This window comes from Lepisosteus platostomus, chromosome 6, assembly GCF_059453375.1.
Source record: "Lepisosteus platostomus isolate fLepPlt1 chromosome 6, fLepPlt1.hap1, whole genome shotgun sequence".
In the NCBI taxonomy this organism is placed as follows: Eukaryota; Metazoa; Chordata; class Actinopteri; order Semionotiformes; family Lepisosteidae; genus Lepisosteus; species Lepisosteus platostomus.
Window position 1 is genome coordinate 29,417,089 of NC_142616.1, and position 19,373 is coordinate 29,436,461.

The following is a 19,373-nucleotide window of genomic DNA, read 5'->3' on the forward strand; positions in this document are numbered from 1 at the left end:
ACTGTTAGCATAAAAAATATTCCATTAATCAAGCAGGAACAGGTTACCTATGATCCACTTATGCAAGTAATATGGTGAATTCTCAACGTGTCAATTTTCTTAGTTTCCTGGAGCAGCATGTGACCACTACAGTATTGGCTGAATTAATTTCTTGTAGATACCAAAGAGATATCTTTTCTTGGCACATCAGTATGAATTGTACTATATAATGCAGTTGTTTCTTAATAAGAAAGCTTAGACTGGGAAGAACTGAAAATTATACAGCACTTTCTGTGTAAAGGGAGAAATAACTGTAGTGAACCCCCAATTTTACTCAGCACTAGATTCAAGTATCCTATTGGATTAGCAGAAATACTTTTTATGTGTACTAATGCTGAATCTTTCACATGCCAGAACGTACACCAAGGGTGCTGAGCCACAATCTATAGCATAGTGCTATTATAAAACTGATATACATTGATAACCTGATATACAGTAATATAATTCATTAAGCTGGGAAAACATGAGGTGATCATTTTCACCCAGTCTCTGTCTTTGGACAGTAGAGTGGCTGCCCAGTTACAGGACAGAACAAAAATAAGTAATGACCTGATGTCCCCCTTATTGCTCTCTAACAGGACAATGACACTCAGAAGTCCTCTAACCCAGCAGGTAAGAGTGGAATTTTAACTTGGGATTACAAACTCTTATAGCTTAAAATGAAATACAATTGTATTGATGGCTTACTGTATGTATAATAAATGTTTTTCTACTAAAGCAAAGGATATGAGAAAAGTGGAAAAGCACTGCAGCCAGACAGAATCTTTTAGTGCTGAGCAAGTTTAAGTAAATCATGGTAAATCCAAGAGCATTCACAGAAAAGACAGCAGTGTGAATATTAACACAGAAACAGGCGAAACAGAGAAATATTTTAAAAGAAATAAAAAGCGGCATCAACTTTAAAATCCATATAAATATACAGGAAACCTAAAATAAAATTGTGGATTATAAATAATAAATGAAGAAAACAAAGAGACAAGAGAGCAAACAAAACACAAAAATGCAATTTTTGCTGATATAAAGAGTTTGTCATTTTCACAGTTCTCCAGGGTCTCTTACCGAGGCAGCTCAGGCTCTGAATAAATGACAATAAATATTTATAATAAAAGACACCATGCCTGATAAATATTAAAGTGTGCGCTCACTGGAGCTGGGGCACCGAGTTGGAGCATGGGAGTCAGAGGCTGTGGGAGCTGTCCACACACTCAGTGCTGAAAGAACAAACCAGCCTTCAGAAACAGCACCTAATGAGTGTTAGATCCACTACAGGCCCTGACTTCAGCTAACAAATGTGGCTCATAGCAGTGGTCCCCATCTCCAATCCCTGAGGCAGCTCTTACCTAGGTAACTGAACTAATTATGAACTTAATTGGAAATATTTCCAATGTCTATAGCATGTAATGACTTCAATAAAACTATAAACCCTGCAAGACTGCAGCCCTCTAGGACTGGAGTTGAGGAGCACTGGTGTATAGCAGTACTGCTGTAGGTGAGAAAAAATTGCAAATGTTCATTAAAAGAAAAATGCAGACATATGGGCAAGTGAGCCTGTATTCCTCAGTGTGTCAATATATATACAACTTTTTACTACAAATTAATTTATTTCTATAAACAACAACAACTAAAGAGTTATGCTATGAGAATTCGCAAGATTGCAGCATGGTAAATCCATCATAACTTTTGAAATGGTTTGCAAACATAGTTTGTAGCTGCAGGGGTAGCAGGAAATTCTACTTAAAAAGCAAAAAATCAAACATATACAGTGTATCATAATTTCATCTGTCGATGTGACTCCTTCATGGGGCTTACAGTATACTGTATATTGGATCGAATGGACAGCTTAGAGTTGCCATTTGACTTACCAGCTTGTCTTTGGGAGGAAACAAGATAACCAGAAGAAACTGTTTGTACGTGCTTATTTTCTCAAAATCCAAAAAACAAGCGTGAAGTAACCAGCACTTCACGAAAGCCTACACGAAAGACCAATTAGCTAGTAAAATCTGCTGTGCTACAAAAGTTGTACTTTCACTGCATAACTGGCCATACTAGGAGAGCAAAGAGATTTTGCTGTCTGTGTTCAAAGTCATACAGACCTCACTGAGTCCCTCACCTCGACAGCAGCAGCAGGGCTGAGCTCAGGCACACTCAATAGTTAAATAACTTAGCCACAGCGCTTGTCTCCTTTGTAAATTGTGCAGGGACCCTGGTGCACAGTAAACCCCTAACCTCAGGAATCATCTGTTTCCAATATCTCCAGCATGTCTCCCTAAATTAGGAATTATCTGTTTCCAATAGCATTGTGCTGAGATTCATGTGAAGCTGCTGTGATTACTGCACACTGACATGGAGCGTGGCATGCATGGCAAGTGCTCTGCTGACTGTAACGTGCCGAAGAATAGTGAGAGAAACTCAGCCTACTGGAGCTTCGGCATCTTTCTTCAACTTTTAATAACGGTTCTTCTACGTGAACCCCATCAGAGGGAAGCCAAGAAAGTTCCCTACCACTATCTGCTCATTGTGAATGGCTATTTCTTTGTTAATGCTGCATATCCACAGGACTCATCCTGAGCAGGGCCCTGAAAGCTTTGTTCCTGCTGTGTTTGCAGTTCATTCCTTTGATGATACTGTATGTAGTTTGAATGTCACTGATGGCTTTGATGGTTGTGACAACAACAAACTATCAGTGAGATTAAAAACATCGCTCCATTGACTATATTCCTCGATAAACAAACATTCCAAAAGTCTCAACATTTTTCAAAAGTCCAGCCTGTGAAGGGTACCTGTCATTGTCAAAATGATGGACAGCTGTACTGGTGGATAGCTGGAGGTGAAATTGCAGTCATCTATTCCAAACACACACACACAGACATTCCAACACATTGCAACGTGGACAATAAGCAATAAATCTCAATTAAATGTAACAGAATGATATGCACTCGTTGCCCTTGTAAGAAACCGTTAGGTGCATTTGCACTGACGATGACATTCTACTCTGCAGTGCATGCTGACGGCAACCCCCCCACCGCGCTATAAAGACATCACAATGATAACTTCTATTAATGTGAAGTTAATGAATAATTTAAACATCTGCTTGAGATAATGAAGAGGCTGTCATAGTATCCAGGCATCCCCACAGCTGTGGTCTATGTGACAGGTGTTCACAGGGCGAGTGGGTAGGAGAGCGTCCTGACTCGTTGCTTTCTGTACTGATAGCATCTCCACACTCCACTGCACAGTGGGGGAAGGGGGGTGAAAGACACACACACACACTACACACTCACTGTAGCCTGTGCATCTGCAACACTGCTATTAACCGCTTTTACAGATACAAATTATTGGGAGAAAAATATATTGTTGCTCTGGAATCAGTCCAGAGAAGAGCAAGCAGGTATATTTATGGGCTCAAAGGAGAATGTCCTACTCTGACAGTACAAGCATATAGAAATAATATTTTTAAACAGAGAAGACTATGAGTGAACCTGATTCAAGATTCAAAACCCTCAAAGGCAAGTTTAAAACCTTATGTACTTCTTCAAAATGAACAGTGTAGCACGATACAGAGGACATCAAATGGAAACTAAGGCAGGTGCTTTCAAAACTGAGAAGGAGGCACTTATTTGCACGATGGATTGCAGAAGTGTGGAACAATCTGTCTAGCCATATTGCTGAGGCTGATTCCCTGGTTTCTTTCAAGAAATTAGCTTCTCTGACCAATATCTAAAAACTACTAACCTTATGTTCTTGTAATGCTTGCCTTTACAGGGCATTTCTTTGTTTCAAGCACTCTGCTAATTGGACAATGCTTCCTATACACTGGTGAAAGCAGCTTAACTGGTAAGGAAAGTAGCCACCTGTTTTTTTTTGCTTTTCAGAGTTCAGCTGGTGAGAGCTCAGTAGAGCTGTCAGTGCTTTGTCATTGGTGTCCAGGATTCAGTGAGAAGGTGCCTAACTGAAAAGAGTGAGGGAGTGAGGACTGCACTGGCAAGCTCTATCAGTCATTTACAACCTAACTCTGCCTCGGGTCTTCAGTCAGCTGTGCTGATATCACTGACGTCTGCAAAATGACAGAAACTAGTTTTTCTCAGTGTGGTGACACTGAATTAGAGATGATAAGTATTTTATTTACTTTCTCAGTTTCCCACAGGTGGTGTGAAAACTGTAGTTAGATTTGATTAGAAAAACAAACTATTTCATTTTCTGTAGATGGTGCTATTTGAATGAACTACACTGCTAATGTAAAATGAATTAAGTATTACTGTCTTTATCTCACTTTACATTTGACTAAAGTCGATTATATTATTCCTTGGTGTCTCTTTACATCAGACATGAATGTATGAGAACAAACCTGCTTCCATTCTTTGTCAAGGAGCTTTAGCTTGCTTGCTTGCTTAATGCTGGTTCAGAACCACGTTGGAGTTTAAACTTGAACGTGGTACGATAAAACAACATGCGTCTGAAACTGCTCGAGACATGTCAACAGGGGGAGCACAGGACAGGGCTACTCACCAGGACCTGCAGCACAGAGCTACCCACTGATGTGTTTTCTGTTAGGCTGATATTATATAGCGCCTTGCTGAAGATAGGGCGGTTGTCATTCTCATTGATCAGGTCAATGCGAACCCGGGCAAAACCAGCATGCTCCGATGATGTCTCGTTGGCATAAAGCTGAAAGAGGAGTGAGGCAGAACAAGAAGTGTTAACAGACACCCCAGTGGCACACATCCTTCTGTGCTTATGCCCTGCAAAACATTTTGCAAAAATATTTTTGTCTTTGCTTTCTTAATTTTGCACTTCAAGTCCTGCTACAAAAGACTGGTTCTTTTCTAGAAGGAAAAAAAAGACTTCCTTTAATTAAAAGAAAAGATTACTTAAATTCTTTCTAGTAAAGAAATCAGACTTTGGTAGGGGTAGTAACTTTAAGCAGTTTGTATGCTTTGAAATGGCTGTGAGGACTGCCCTCTGCTCACCGTGTGTGTTAGAAGATAGAATGAGGAATAGAAAGGAAAAAAGAGGGTGAATGTGAGAGCGTGGAGGAAAATTGGTATGATTTGGTGTAACACTGTATTTACTTTCCCCAGATGGGACTGAACTAAAGAGTCATGCTTTACAGGACTAAAGGTGTCACAGATAGAAACTCTTGCTTCTCAAGCAGTGGGTCAGCAGTTGGTACCTGTGCACATATACCACATCCTGCCAGTAGGGGTCACTCACCACAAGGGGCACAGAGAAAAAGGTCACGACAAAAACAGAGAAGAAGATGTGATAGAGATGTAGTAGAGTAGTAGAGAGACGGAGAAGCAAGAAAATGAAAGGGTGTGAGAGGATGTAGAACTTAGGTCACCGCATTACAAAAATGACATTGCTGCTCCAGAATCAGTCCAGAGAAGAGCAACCAGATACTTTCTGAGGCTTTCTGAGGCTTAAACAAATGTTCTACATTCTACATCTGACAGCTAAAAGAATTAATTCATTAAGGGTCTTAAAAAGAGAAGACTACAGGGATTCAAAATCCTCAAAGGTATTGACAAATGCAAACCAATGGACCCAATGGATCCAAAGCCAACAGGAAAACTAAGGGAAAATGAAAATAAAACAGGGACTTCTTTACACAAAGTAAAGAAGTAAACCTCTTTAGTAAACCTCTTACTAAAGAGCTACTCAGCCATGCTGTGGCAACGAATACCCTAACTTTTTGAAAAAATGGTTGGATGATATCCTCAGACCCATTAGGTTACATCAACCAAGCTAGATGGGCTGAATGTTCTCTTGTTCTCAGCTTTTCTTCTGATCTTATGTGTGGGAGACAAAGAGAAGTTGGCACTCACTGCAAACTGGTAGCTGTTGATCGTCTCATAATCCAGGGGCACGGCCACACGAATGCGAATGTCTGCTCGACCCTGGACAGAGGTTGGTGAGATGGTGAAGTGGTCTGAGTTATTACCTGTCAGGAACACTTGGAACATGCTGTTCAAGCCCTGTGATGGAGACAGAAATAGAAAGCTATGAAGATTCACAAGGAAAGTATGAATTACATTTCAGGTACATATACTGTATACTGTATATCCATAGTACATGTTTAAGTACATTGTTAACAACTGTGTTATCTTAGCTGTGCTGCTGTGGTAACTTACAGTAATTAAAGTGTTCTGGTATTCACAGTGCATTCGAGTTTTTTACACGCAAAAAGTGCTGTCACATTTTTGACGTGATCTTCTTCACTGTAAAGTTTGTATGAAGTGAGAGCAGTGAAGCCCGAAAGGGAGGGGACGTCGCAGTCAGTTTGGTAAATAAAGCAGAGCTAGACTGCACTGCTGGCAGAGTGAGCCATTGCTCTGTGAGTGCAGTGTGTTATCACCTGCATCCCGATACACAGCCTCCACTGACTTGTAGGGCTGCTCTTCCCACATTCATTAAGGAAGAATTAATTAAATTTGTCTGGCAATGACATACAAACTGGTTCTGTGGTCCATTGAATTGTTACGGAATATGTATGCCATCGTAGTTCCAAAAAGCTAATTGGTGCCATTTATTTATTTGTTTATTTTCTGAGTGAAAAAGTAAAACAGGTTTAAGTTTAACTAATTTTTCTGTTCGTTTAAGTTTGGAAGTTAAGTGTGCAGATCAGTAACGTTTTGTGTAACTCAGTCTTGTAGTGTAATTCAGTGTCTCAGGCTGTGGGACACACAATGGGACACACAAGGCCTCAGCGCAGACACTGCTGGACAGCAGGGGCATGCCCACTGGTCTGTGCAGAGTAAAAAGAGCTGCTCCCAGCTCCGAGCTTATCTTGATCAGATGCGCTTTGTGACAGAAAATCAAACCCTATGCTGTCTTCATTAGCTCAGCACCTCTCTCAGCTCTTAGTAGGCTTAATTAAAGACCAGGTTCAAGTGGTTGGGGGGTAGATGGTAGGGGAGGCATGTAGACTGAAAATGCTGTCCTCTGATGTCTACAATAAATCCATTCTTTCCTATTGACGTAAGATAGGGTATTTATTAAACTCATACCTGCTTTATTTAACTACAGTGGCGAGGGCAAATGTCTCTCGGTACATTGGCTACGAAATTGTAATTCAAATAATTCATGAAATTTCACAGTTGCAAGCCAATGATGAAGAGGGCAGCCGCATTACTGGACACTGGAGTGTTTGACTGAGAGTGTGGGCACTCAGCCAGGTGTCATTTATCCTTGATGTTGTATATGCCGCATGAGTATCTGCGCAGGTCAAACACCAATCAGGATCCTAGGAAAACCTCTTACTCACAGCCTATATTTGTTCTATATGGAATGTACTTATTGATTGTTGCCACTGGGACCCTGGGGCACCTTTACAAAGTCAAAGAAAAGAGATCTAGAAACATGGTAACTTGCCCTAATCAGCAAATGACTTAAACTTAAGTGGTCCAGTAAAGTCATTTAGATCTCAGGTGTAACGAAAATTGTGCAGGACTTCATATTGTTGCCTAAAGATTATTGTAATTAAAAGGTATTTTAGTGTTATTGTATTAGACCATAGTATATTTTCAGTAACTTAGTGTTAGAGCTAAGCTGCAGAGTGTTTTGTTCAGTTTTAGAGGGCAGGTATCTCAGAGGTAGGGTGCACAACTTCCATGCATTTAGTAGCTCAGTGTTGAAAGCATTAGAGCACTGGACTACAGTGTGCATAGCAGATCACAGAGTTATAGCAATGGACTGCATTGTGTTTAGTAGTGTGTTTATTAATTGCTGACCAGCACTCAGTAGTTTGGTGGTAAAGAGTTAGGTTGCAGTATGTTCAGTAGCTGTAGCACTCATTTGCAGTGTGTCAAGTTACTCGATGTTAGAGCTGGGGTGCAGTGCAGTGGGGTGCAGTGAGCACTCAGAGAATATTCCTCTCTGCCATGAATATGTATGTTTGCAATCTTTGCAATCATACTATCACCTATGTTTTCCTCTTCATCTGTTTGCACCCGGTTCCCTCTCTATTTATTAATATACTGTACAGTACCTACTGTTCCAGCTCTTTCTTTCTCTCCTTATTGTTGTTTGTTAATCAGAGATTCATTCTTTTCTAAATGATGCAGCTCAGAGCTTAGTGATGATCTGAATGCCAGTCCAGGATACTAATATCTTATTACAATACCCCTATATTTCTATGGTATTAATAGACAAATACAATTGATCTGGAACTAGAAACCATTATATTGTAAATGCAAAAAATCATTAAATATTTAAATGAAAGCATTTGGTGAATACAGTAAAAATAACACTTTACACACACACAAAAAAAACAGAAACCAATATGACCCAATACTTTTAAACGAATCTGGAACTTTCATAAAGCCCTGTCCTATATCATTCACTAATTCATGCCTATTGAAGTTTGAACTGCTGGTTATGATATATACTATCCACTTGATTTTAATCTAGCTGTTTCAGAATACATTGTCAAGAACTACAATCATTTTAGCTGTACGTAAGGAAATGGCAGGAATGATGTCCAATGGCTTGCAATGCTAGTCACCATCTTTGCTGAATCTAATATAAAACAAACCCCAAAGATTATAAAAACTGAAATAGATATGTAGGGACTACTAGACTGAGGTGGACTGATATTTGAACCATCATGTAACTACAAGAAATGGGAAACAGACATTCCCACAAGTCAGACATAAAGGCGGTTTGATAGAACCTTTCGCAGGAAATTAAATATCTTTTACAATAGTCCTGGGGCCTCTCTAGAGGAACAGTGAAAAAGAAGAAGCACAAAAAATATTTGTTCCAATATTTGTTTTGAAAAGTTGCAATAACATTTGTGGATATACAGATTCTAATCAAAGGATCTCGTTTATTAAGGCTGAACCACTCTAGCTTTAATGGAATAGTCTATGAGCCAGACTTTAACTCTAATCTCACTTTACATTAATGCCAGTGTAGCATTTTTTATAAGCAACTCATTCGCCTCTTAGTTTATAAGAAAGTCCCTATGTTCCCTCTTTATCTATTTCCAAGCAACAGAATCAATAAGGGACAATTTTAGAGTAACATGGAAATGTAATCTCAATATGGCAATAAATGTCAGAAATGAAAGATTAAGAACTTTAAAATCAGCTTTAATCCTCTGTCATGTAACATCACATCAGAGGTGTGAGGCTGAATTGACAACACACGTCATGTCATGTGACATCTTGCTTTGAACACTCGGTTGTGTATGGAGAGCTCAGAACACAGTCGTTGCCAAAGTATTTTTCCGACTTTCCTTTAGAACATCTTACACCACAGTAAAAGATGTGGCGGAACTGAATGAGAACACCAGCAGGTGTTTGAGCTTTACTGTAAAGTGCCCTGGGCTCTCTGGCATGAAGAGCACCTCATAAGAGATGGAAATAATACTCCCATTGCACAGTGGCTTTTAGGTTTTATGATGTACAGACTCCTTAAGCCAAAAAAGTTCAACCTTTCTTTGCCATATTTTAACAGAATCTGCATGGACAGACAGGGATTTAGAGCAGTATTTTAAGTTCTGTATTTGCTTTCGTACCTCATCAAATTTTATAAGAGCTCGAGGTTAATGAAAAACGAAGTGGACCAAAATGCTATGCAGTGAAAGCCTTATTTCTGTCGCCGGAATTGGACTGTTTGCATTGTCTTGCATCCTTGGCAGGTAAAGGCTTTGGGTTTAGACCAGGCCTGCTCTCTGATACACTAACACTGGCTGCTGTGCACACAGATACCACTCCAGAGTACACAAGCCTGCCTAAAGGACTCTTATCATTTCACAGGTGTATTGGGTTGTTTGATAGAATTTTATTCCCATTTCTCACTTGAGTTTACTGCAATGAAAAAAATATTGCGGTTCAGAAGGTATGTCTCTCTGTCTTCTCTCTCTGATCACCCCCTCCCCCCTCTAGCTATTTCTGTTTCTCACTTTTCCTTTCTACACGTCTCTCGCCCAGTGATCTCCTTCCTTCACTATCCCTCTCTCCGCTCTTCTCTTCTGCACTCTCTTTCTCCGGCTCTGTCTCCACTATGCCCTCCTCCCCCTCCCTTCCTCTCTTCTCATCTCAGAGTTATCTGTCAAATTCCATCCACACGGCTGCTGTGTAGGAATCAATCAGAGTTGACTAGCTTTCGGCTTATCTCAACTCAGAATGATTGATTTTCCTCGTTAGGTATAATTTGATGCTCTATCCCATCTCTTCCAAAGCAAATTAAATTGTAGTTGAGTCAAATCTGCAGCTAGTTCTTGCTTGCGTGTTTGTGTGAGGGAGTGTGTGTGTGTCTGTGGGGGGGGGGCAGGGTGGCGGTGGTTAGATACAGCTAATAGCAATTGGCGGACACATGATGTAAAACTAAAGAGGATGCTGTATGAACAGCCCTGTCTGCAGCAGCTCCCTCAGGGCTCCCGGCTAGTTCACAGCATACAGCACTCACAGCACTGATCTTATGGCTCATAGCATGCACAACACAGATTTTATATCTCATCCGATGCAAAGCTCAAAGAATGCACAACACAGACCTTACACCTCACGGTTCTCAAAGGACAGAGCGTATAACTGACAGCACACGGAACACAGAGATCACCCTGACACCTCCCCCACTTGTCCCTGTCCCCTCTGCCCCTCACCTCGTCCTTGTCCTGGGCCTGTATGAAGAGCGGCAGGGCGAAGCCGACCTGCGCAAGCTCAGTGATGCGCACGCGGTACTCCGAGCTGTTAAACTCGGGTGCGTTGTCGTTGACGTCAATGACCAGGATATTGAAGGTGGTGGTGACTGTTGCATTGGAAGGCGTGCGGTCATCATTGAGCTCCGTGCCCTGTGAGACAGAGAGAGCAAAAAGAACTACAAAAACCACTTCAGGCACCGCGTTTGGAACTCTTTTATTTTCCAACAAAAATCTAACAATGTAATTACTATTATCATTCAACACCAGGGGATGAATATATTTCATGCATGTTGGCCAACTTTGAGCAAGGTTCCACTAACAGAAACATGGAGGTGGTATTAAATATATTTGCTTTTGTGCTTCAGAAATTCAATTTATAGAGGATCTAACAGCTTTTTAAACTTGAAATGCACTTCATTGACTCTAGTGCCATTCAAGCTATTTCCCTGTCCTGAGAAAGAAAGCACTAACATGGCCACTGAGCACAACTGTGTTTCCAAGAGTTCACAGGAGAGATTCATTGACCACCAACACACTGGCTGGATGCACAGATTAGCCACCATACAGAACACACTTGGGTTGAGGTGTTTAATCATTTTCACTGCAGTGCTAATGCTTTCGATGCATGAATTATCATATTTAAACACCTAAAGTGATAGTTGTTCCATAGTTCAGCAACAGAACAGATTGGAACATCTGGTAATTGACTATGCCAAGAAGAGGAAGTCAGAGAGGAAATTATCTAAAATATTGCTCTTCATAATTGATCCTGTGGCTTTAAATAATAAAATGTCCCAAAGGGAAAGCACAGACAGAATAAGAGCCACGACAAAAAATCAGGCAGACCTGAGCAAATAGTGTTCTTTGATTAATAGACGTTCTGCAGCAGCCTATTACAAGAGATCCCACTGAGGTGAGCAGGCATGAGCCTTCGCTTGCAGCGTTAAATACCATGAAGCGAAGGCGCACGGCGCCGAGTGCAGTGCAATGGGGCGTAATGGGTTATCGACTGCACGGTGTGCTGAGGAGAGGAGCTGAGAGGATGTGCTCGGTGGGGTCAGGGGTAATAACGCAGTGTCACTTTCCCTCATTGCACCCGCTCTCCCGCACAGCCCTCCTTTATTGAAGTTGAGAAATTAGTTTTATTACTCCGACTCGGAAAATCAATGCCGCCACTAAATCCTGTTTGAGGGGGAAAAAAATAAAATCCATACTTACAAATATGTTTTTTGGATTCCATTTTTATCTTTTTTCCCCCATTCTTTTAATCATTGATTTTAATTAAGAGGAGAAATCAGCCAAAGAGTGCATTAGCTGGCAGACTTGGAGGAATCACAGTGCACACACAGGCGCCCCTGCTCAACATGAACTATAAATTGTATTGTACTGTAGCTTTCCCTGTTAACTGATAGTGAAAATAGATGCAGATGCCACGCTGAAAGAAAGTTCGGCCTGCAAAAAGGAAATTCCTGGATGCAGTGGTTTATTTCATATGAAAAAAATGAAAATGGTGAAACCACAAGAATAAAAGTTCATTTTGCAGTTTAATGGAGCTGTTATAAGAAGATTGTGTGCTTATCTACCCTGTGGTCTGACCTTGTTAAATATGTCCGTGGCTTTGCACAGAAGGCAGTTTCCTGGCCATCCAGAGAGGTTGTGGAAAAGGCAGCTCTCTGCTCAGTAGGGGGCACTCTTTCACCCTCGCCCATGTTTAAAATCATAGAAGAAATTCAGCTGTAACAGATCTGGTCCACCTGCCCAGATAAGGTGCAGTATACTGTAGTTTAATATGCCTCACTACAAAACTGCTGATGTGTAGTGTTTGTGTTTCTGCCTCTGGAGATTTCTTAGAAATATCTACAGTATGCACATTGTTCTAAAACAACAAAAAAACAACTATCAGTCTAGTCTTTCTCACAACAACCAGCTAGGCACTGCTGGTTCAGGACTTCGCATTGGGCCAGTAAAGGCTGCGTTAAAAGAAAGCCTGCACAGGGTTAAGAGATGCACTGACCCCATGCAATTTAAATCCATGTTCTATTGCAGACTCTCCAACTCTTAATATGCCTCCTCACTGTAATCCATTTTTCTAAACAGGAGGGCATCTTTCCTTCACAGGCAGATAACCAGTGAATTTTAATCCTCAGCCAGCAACACAGAACCTTCTGTATTACACTGCTATCCTGCGAAGAGAAAAGTGCAGCAAGACTGCCGTAGATAAGGCCCTGTTGGGACTAGAGTTCTCTAAGCATTTTAGTTCCAGTTGATAAAAGAAAAAGGTTGTGGCCTTTTAAACTGAGGCTGATCAGTAATGCTTAGAACAAAGCAGGTTCTCTCAGGCAGAGGATGTTGTTACAGCGGTGTGATGGAACCCAGGTTGCTGGTGTCAGAGGGCGCACAAGGGAGACTGTTTTCCACGCTTAGTGTCCAATAATAATGTGGGGGTGAGAGGGAGAAGGGCAGGGGTGCGACGCAGTGCGTGGGCGAGAGGTCACTGTACTTCACTTACAAGTCACTCCTCAGGGATGGCAGGAATTCAAGACAACAGAGAAGTGAACACAGACTCAGAAAAGAGATATTGGAACCAGCAGGGTTTTGCATTGTGCTGAGCAGCCCATAGGATATTAAAGCCAGCTCATTCTGTCAGAGCTCTGGTGTGTTATCTTTCAAAGAGCTGCAGGGACTGGCGGCTCTCCCCTGAAATAATGAATTTTTCCTCTTATTTGTATAATATCTCCCTATTGGTTTGATACAGTATAATGCACAATGCTATAAAACAAAATATTTTTCTTTATATATTTCTTCTTTCAGGCATATTCCGGATAGGGCTGGGAATGGCAGGTGTTTTAAAAATAAGAATTTGACCGTGAACAAAACATGCACTTGCCATTCTCGTATTGAATAATAAAAGAACGTCCATAATGATTTTGAAGTATTCAGACTCACTGGATATAGAATACTTCACATTCCTAACCTTTTCTGACTATGCCAAGAAGAGGAGGTCAGAGAGGAAATTATCTAAAATATTGGTCTAAGGAAAATTTTGAGGAAAAGTGTTAAGAATATACAGAAGTGTTTTGTTGGGATTACCTTTAAGAACCTGAAAAAAAAGACTAAAGCTGATTCCTTGAAATACTTAAAAAATGGTCAGACATGCTCCTTGGGAGGGTAAGCTACTTGAAGATGCATCAACTACTTTCTTCTGATTTGAATCAAGAGAATTTGAGCATAAAGTACGTTTATAATACAATTACTTTTCTGATTCATACCTGAACTTTGTACAAGAGGTCTTAAGTAGGCTACAGGACCCGAAAGCAATTAAACTCTTGAATTAAACCCTTGTTATCTAGAGGGGAATGAAGTAGTGGCCAAGCCCCTCCCTCTTTCAGCACGCCCAGCCATACCCTGACAGTAAGAATGAATCCGGCACTGTAGAGAGGGTTCTCGCGGTCCAGCTGTCCGTTCAGCGTTAGCGCTCCGCTGATGTAATCCAGAGCAAAGATGCTGTTGGTGTTGCCTGCACAGATAAAAACAGAGGAAAAAATCAAGAGGAACAATGCAGATGCAAAGAAAGGTTGCAATCCAGGCACAGAGAGGACAGCTAAGTTGGAATGTACTTTGAGACTGGCACGCAGAGATCACCATGAACAACTGTTATAACTCATGAAGTAAGTCCGGATCAGATGATATAAAAGATCCCTTAATCAGAACAGGATAATTGTGAGTGAGACCCCAAGAAAGGTCAAATGCAGAATGACATTTCCTCATTCTAAATTGATCACATAAAAGTAGCATGACAGGAATCCTACACTCCTTAAACCCTGCTTGAAAGGGGCAGCTCTGGTGAAAGACAGTGTCTAGTCTTCCTTGAACTAGCTCTAGGCAGTGCCATTGTTCAGGCTAGTTGAGAGGCAGAGCTGGAACAGCAGAGGTTTCCTCTTTAATCCTTACAGTACAAGTAATAGATAAAGGCCCATACCAGAGCCACAGTGACTCATCGGGCTAGAGCTCATCTTGGTTTCTCTAATGTTAACTGGACTATAAATCATACGACCCATCTTCCTCAATGGGATGCCAATCTATTAAGGTGAAGTAGTCCTGGTCCTCATTTTAAGGAGGCCAGACTATTAAAACCCAGAGAACAATTTAGTCTAGAAACTGGGACTAACACCCCTACTCTTACGGACATAACCATAGCATCTTTAATGACCAGGTAGTCAGGACTCATTCTTTACTCTTCCTAATTTACTGCTTTGCAGCTCTTAGACAGAGATTACTTTAAATTTAGACAACAATGATCTAAAAAAACACAGAATGCATGATTACTATTTTATCTCTTAATACCATTTCCAGTCTTTTTCTCTTATCACATAGGATCGAGTACCACTAATACATCACAACTAAAACCAAATAAAAGCTCACTGGGACAGCAAGCCACCACACTGTCACACACTGAGGACTCTATTGCGTCCCTTAAAAACACAAATATGAAAACTAAAAATAATAAATTAGGACTAAAATAACAAGAAGGGTGTTATGCACGACCCCAGATATTTTCTCCCATCTCCATAAATAAAATACAGACCACTTCTGAGAATTTCTATAATTTTTACCTTTACAAAAACATTTAAGATTAAAATTCAAGGGATTTGGGCAGGGTTAGGGGCTGTCCTGTCTTTAATGAATGCAGCTGGATTTAAGTATGGAGCTCCACAAACTGATTCACCCATTGACAGTACCTGTGTGAAAATGCAGAGGTAGTATTGTGTCCTCAGTGCTTGGTCAGTTAGCTTTTCATGGGGCTCAGCTCCAGCCATATAAATCAGTACCATTGTTGAGACAGACTTGATGGTGGTGAAATCTTTTTCATGCGGTTTGAATTTGTGTTTCAAATAGTTCTTATTTTGATTTTTACTGTGGGTTTCCAAACCCCAGTCTTAAACAACCCCAGTCTAGTGACTCTTATTGGTCACCCTAAGTCAAAAACCATTGTTATGTATTGATCAACTAAGCAAGCTATTTATTCAATAAAGGTAACCCAGCTATTTTCTGTGTCTGATTTGTGACACAAATCAGTTCTAAAATTGAAGAAATAATCTGTATATATTTGAAAAATTACACGTTTCCAGGCGTATCAGAACTGATGACTAAATGGTTGCCTATTAAGCCTACTGGATTGTACCTGTCCAAGGACTAGAGTAAGAGCTCCAGACACTGCCAGGCTCATAGCAGAACATAATTTCTTAAATAAGTCTCATGTCATACTAGTACCATGATTTAACAGTAAACTTTTCTAAGTGCACAGACACACCCCTCTCCATATCTTTCCCTGATTTGCTCTCTCACTCTCCCTGCCACAGCACAACCAGCTGGTCTCTCCGCTCGCTGCACACTAATTACACAGGGCAGATGGAAGCAGCAGACAGTGAGCGATAAGCCTCTTCATAGCGTTACCCTCACCTGCTATAACACAACCACCCTGCAACATGAGAATAACCATCCTGGGGGTTCAGAAATGAAAACAAGACCCACAGAAACAAGTGGAAATTACAGTAAGTGCAGATTTCTTTAGGGTGGAAGATTATAGGCACATCTTTTTGTAAAACAGAACTGGGGTCTGAAACAAGACTGGACAAGACTCTTGGATAAATAAATTGTTTAAAAGCTTCAACTGAGAGAACGAGACCAACAACCTTGGATAACTTTTCCTATATCCTTGTGAAAGTGCAAGACCAGCCCTCCTCCCCCTGCCCTCCAGGAAATTCCTTCACACTCTTTTGCTTTTTCTAAGTTTTACCTCTCTTTCCAACTCTCCTCTACATTTCCCATGCTCCCTACTTCAAAATCCCTCTGGAACTTATTCTTTCTTCACTTGTGGCCCCTGAGGCCTCTGCCTCTCTCTTCACCTACTATCCTTTCTGTTTGTGTCATTTTCTTCAGGCTCAGAAGACAGTGCTGCAGTCACTGTCCTCCCCTGGCCTGGCTGGTAAGGAGCAAGGGCCTCTGTGACTGAAACCCAGGCCCCTCACACCTTGAGCCGGAAATGTTATAGCTGTCTGAAAAAGACACATCCATGCTCTTGTCCTGTGGCTTGCAGTGGTGGCTTTATCCACATGCCCCACTCTGGCACTGAAAGGGACTGGAGGATATTCTGATATTCTTACTTCTTAGCCACAGTCATGTCCGGCTGCTTCTTCTAGAATCCCATAGCTTGGCCTCACAGTTTGCATCAGGTCTCATGACTGCTTGTTTAAATCCCGTTTTCAATCCTGAAAGCCCCTGTAAGATTCATTTCTATTGCTATAGGAAAATACAGTACTACAGGCTCGTTGGCAGTAACAAAGAGTCCACCATATTTAGAGCACTGAAACCCTCTTAGCAATTACCTGCCTGTGTCTTGGGAGACAAGTGAAGTTCTGGGAGGGGGGGCACAGGAGCAAACTGAGTGCTTCCACTAAAAACCCATAATGACCAATTGCATTGCAAAGCTGAATGTTTTGAACCAGCACAGCATCACCCAATGCTCTTTCCAATTTTGCTTCCCGCAAAGGGAGGGGGGTGATTTTCTCTCTTAAAGCAATCATTTGTCTCCTTCCATTTCTCTCTCACTCTCTGCCAAGGATACACTCACAGCAAGCACTCAGGAGGAAGATCATTCCTGACATCATTTAATGTTCAAATAAAAAGTAAAAGACACATCCAACGACAGATAGAGTGCAAGGGAGGTGGAGAGACAGGAAGAGACAGAAAAGGCGGACTGTGCGCTTCAGTACACTAATTCTAGATGTACACATAGCATCCCCCTGAGACGATGTTAACAGTAGATATCTTAATGCGTAAAGGGTTGAATGTATTTTTGTGTTTGAATAAAGCTGACACAAGAAGTAACTGCCTGTGCTCTGTAGATAATGTTGTCATTATTGATGCTGCTCTGAGTGGGGCCATCTTCGCACTCACTGCAGAAAATAACCAACAGGCAAAGTCTGATTGTTGCAATGTACTCCATGGCATCTAATAAAATATCCCGCATCTTCTAATCAACAGCTGTTTGAAGAAAGGAAAAAAAATAAATTGCCAGTTTGATGTAGAAGGAGAGGAACACTACAGGAACTAATGCCACTGAAATTCACTTACAATCCTCAAGATATATTAAAGCACAATTTTAACGTTCTAAATTTTATCATACTAAATTGAAAATTCTGAATCTAAAACTTCAATCTCTCATCAAGCATTATAGCAAAAGGAAGAATAGATGTTTTTCCTTTTGCCCAGTATCATCTCACCTTAGGTGCATTGTAATGAAAACACTATGCCATAAAACAAATTCACACTGTCACTTATCTCTTGCATATACTTACTTTGGAAAATCATACAGCACTATTACCATAGGCTTGTTTAAGCAATGTAAAACCAAGGTCTTCCTGTGGTTCTAACATGGACTTCCCAACTTGCCTGGGAGGAAGTGGGTAATTGATTAATAATTACTAACCAGACTAGCACTGATGGACAGAGTGACTATCTGGCTATATCATTCCAGTAAGGAATGAAGGTGACATGTGGTGCAGGGCATGAAGGCATTTCTATAAGGCCGAGAGTCATTTTTATTATTATTTATGGATTTGTAGGATATTATTTTGATAACAGAAAAAGAAACAAATTAACCTGTGTCACCCCAGCTCTTTTGTGTTTGTGCCGGCTGCGTGCAGCTTCGTAGTTATTCCGGGAGTGAGGTGAGCGAGGGGCTCTTTTTGCCACTGCGGCTTTCTTTTCAGCACAGATTGGCGGAAAGAGTCGCTAAACACAGGGGAGGGGAATGAGAAAAGACCTCCTGGTAATTACTGCGGATTGGGGGTGAGGGAGGGTCGGCATCCGCAATCTCTGAATTTTTACCGCTTGCCTAAACAGCATTCAGGCTCCTTGCCCCAAGTCACGCTTCCATCAGGATCCGAGGGTGATGGCGATGGCTTCGGGCAGACACAACTGTGGCCACAACTGCTACGGCTACTGCTGAGTCTGTTGGAGCTGCTACTGCTGTTGCCATCACAGCTGCTAGAGCTACTGCTGCTGCCACTGCTAAATCTAAATCTGCTTAAGCTGCCCCTGATGTGGCCCTTAATAATTTGACCATTACTGCTACCACCACTGCTGTCCACCATCAATCAGATGTATACAGCACAGCTTTTGAGGAAAGCATCCAATTCCTATATATTGCTTTAAAAAATGTTACAAAATATATTAAAAAAATCTTACGGAAGATGATTAGATGGGTTAAATAATAAAAAAAAGATTAAGTGTTAGGGATCGGTAAATGGTTGCAAAACTAATGAGCTTTTACACACCCAAGTCCATGGGAATTTCTCTACGCAAACAAACCAGCAAAGTTAATTACAGCTGTATGAGCCCAGAACCCAACCCCATTAGGACATCATCAGCCCTGAACAGGGGAAGGATGAAAATAAAGGGAAGATTTTAACCTTGGCTTAGTTTAGGGTACACTTTGCTTGTAACCTTAGAAGGAAGGCTACGGACATTTCAAAAACAAATGCGAAGATAGCCATCGAAATAAAATAACGACCACCGAGAGTCACGTGTTTTGACATCAGAATAATAAGGGGTTCTGTACTGTAGGGACAGATTTGATGAGAGCACAGGCGTGCAAAGTTCACCATAGATAAGCTGCAGCTAAAGC

At 41.1% G+C, this 19,373-nt stretch overlaps 1 protein-coding gene across 2 annotated transcripts in view; it reads right to left on the minus strand.

Moving 5' to 3' along the window:
• cdh23 (cadherin-related 23) overlaps positions 1-19,373 on the minus strand; it is a 200,893-nt gene that overhangs the window by 92,824 nt on the left and 88,696 nt on the right. For both annotated transcript variants that reach the window (XM_088635229.1, XM_088635227.1), the window contains exons 10-13: positions 14,089-14,201; positions 10,646-10,834; positions 5,865-6,014; positions 4,546-4,704 (exon numbers count right to left, since the gene is read on the minus strand). In XM_088635229.1, coding sequence (XP_088491355.1) covers positions 4,546-4,704; positions 5,865-6,014; positions 10,646-10,834; positions 14,089-14,201 — 611 coding nt within the window. The remainder of the gene's footprint in view (positions 1-4,545; positions 4,705-5,864; positions 6,015-10,645; positions 10,835-14,088; positions 14,202-19,373) is intronic.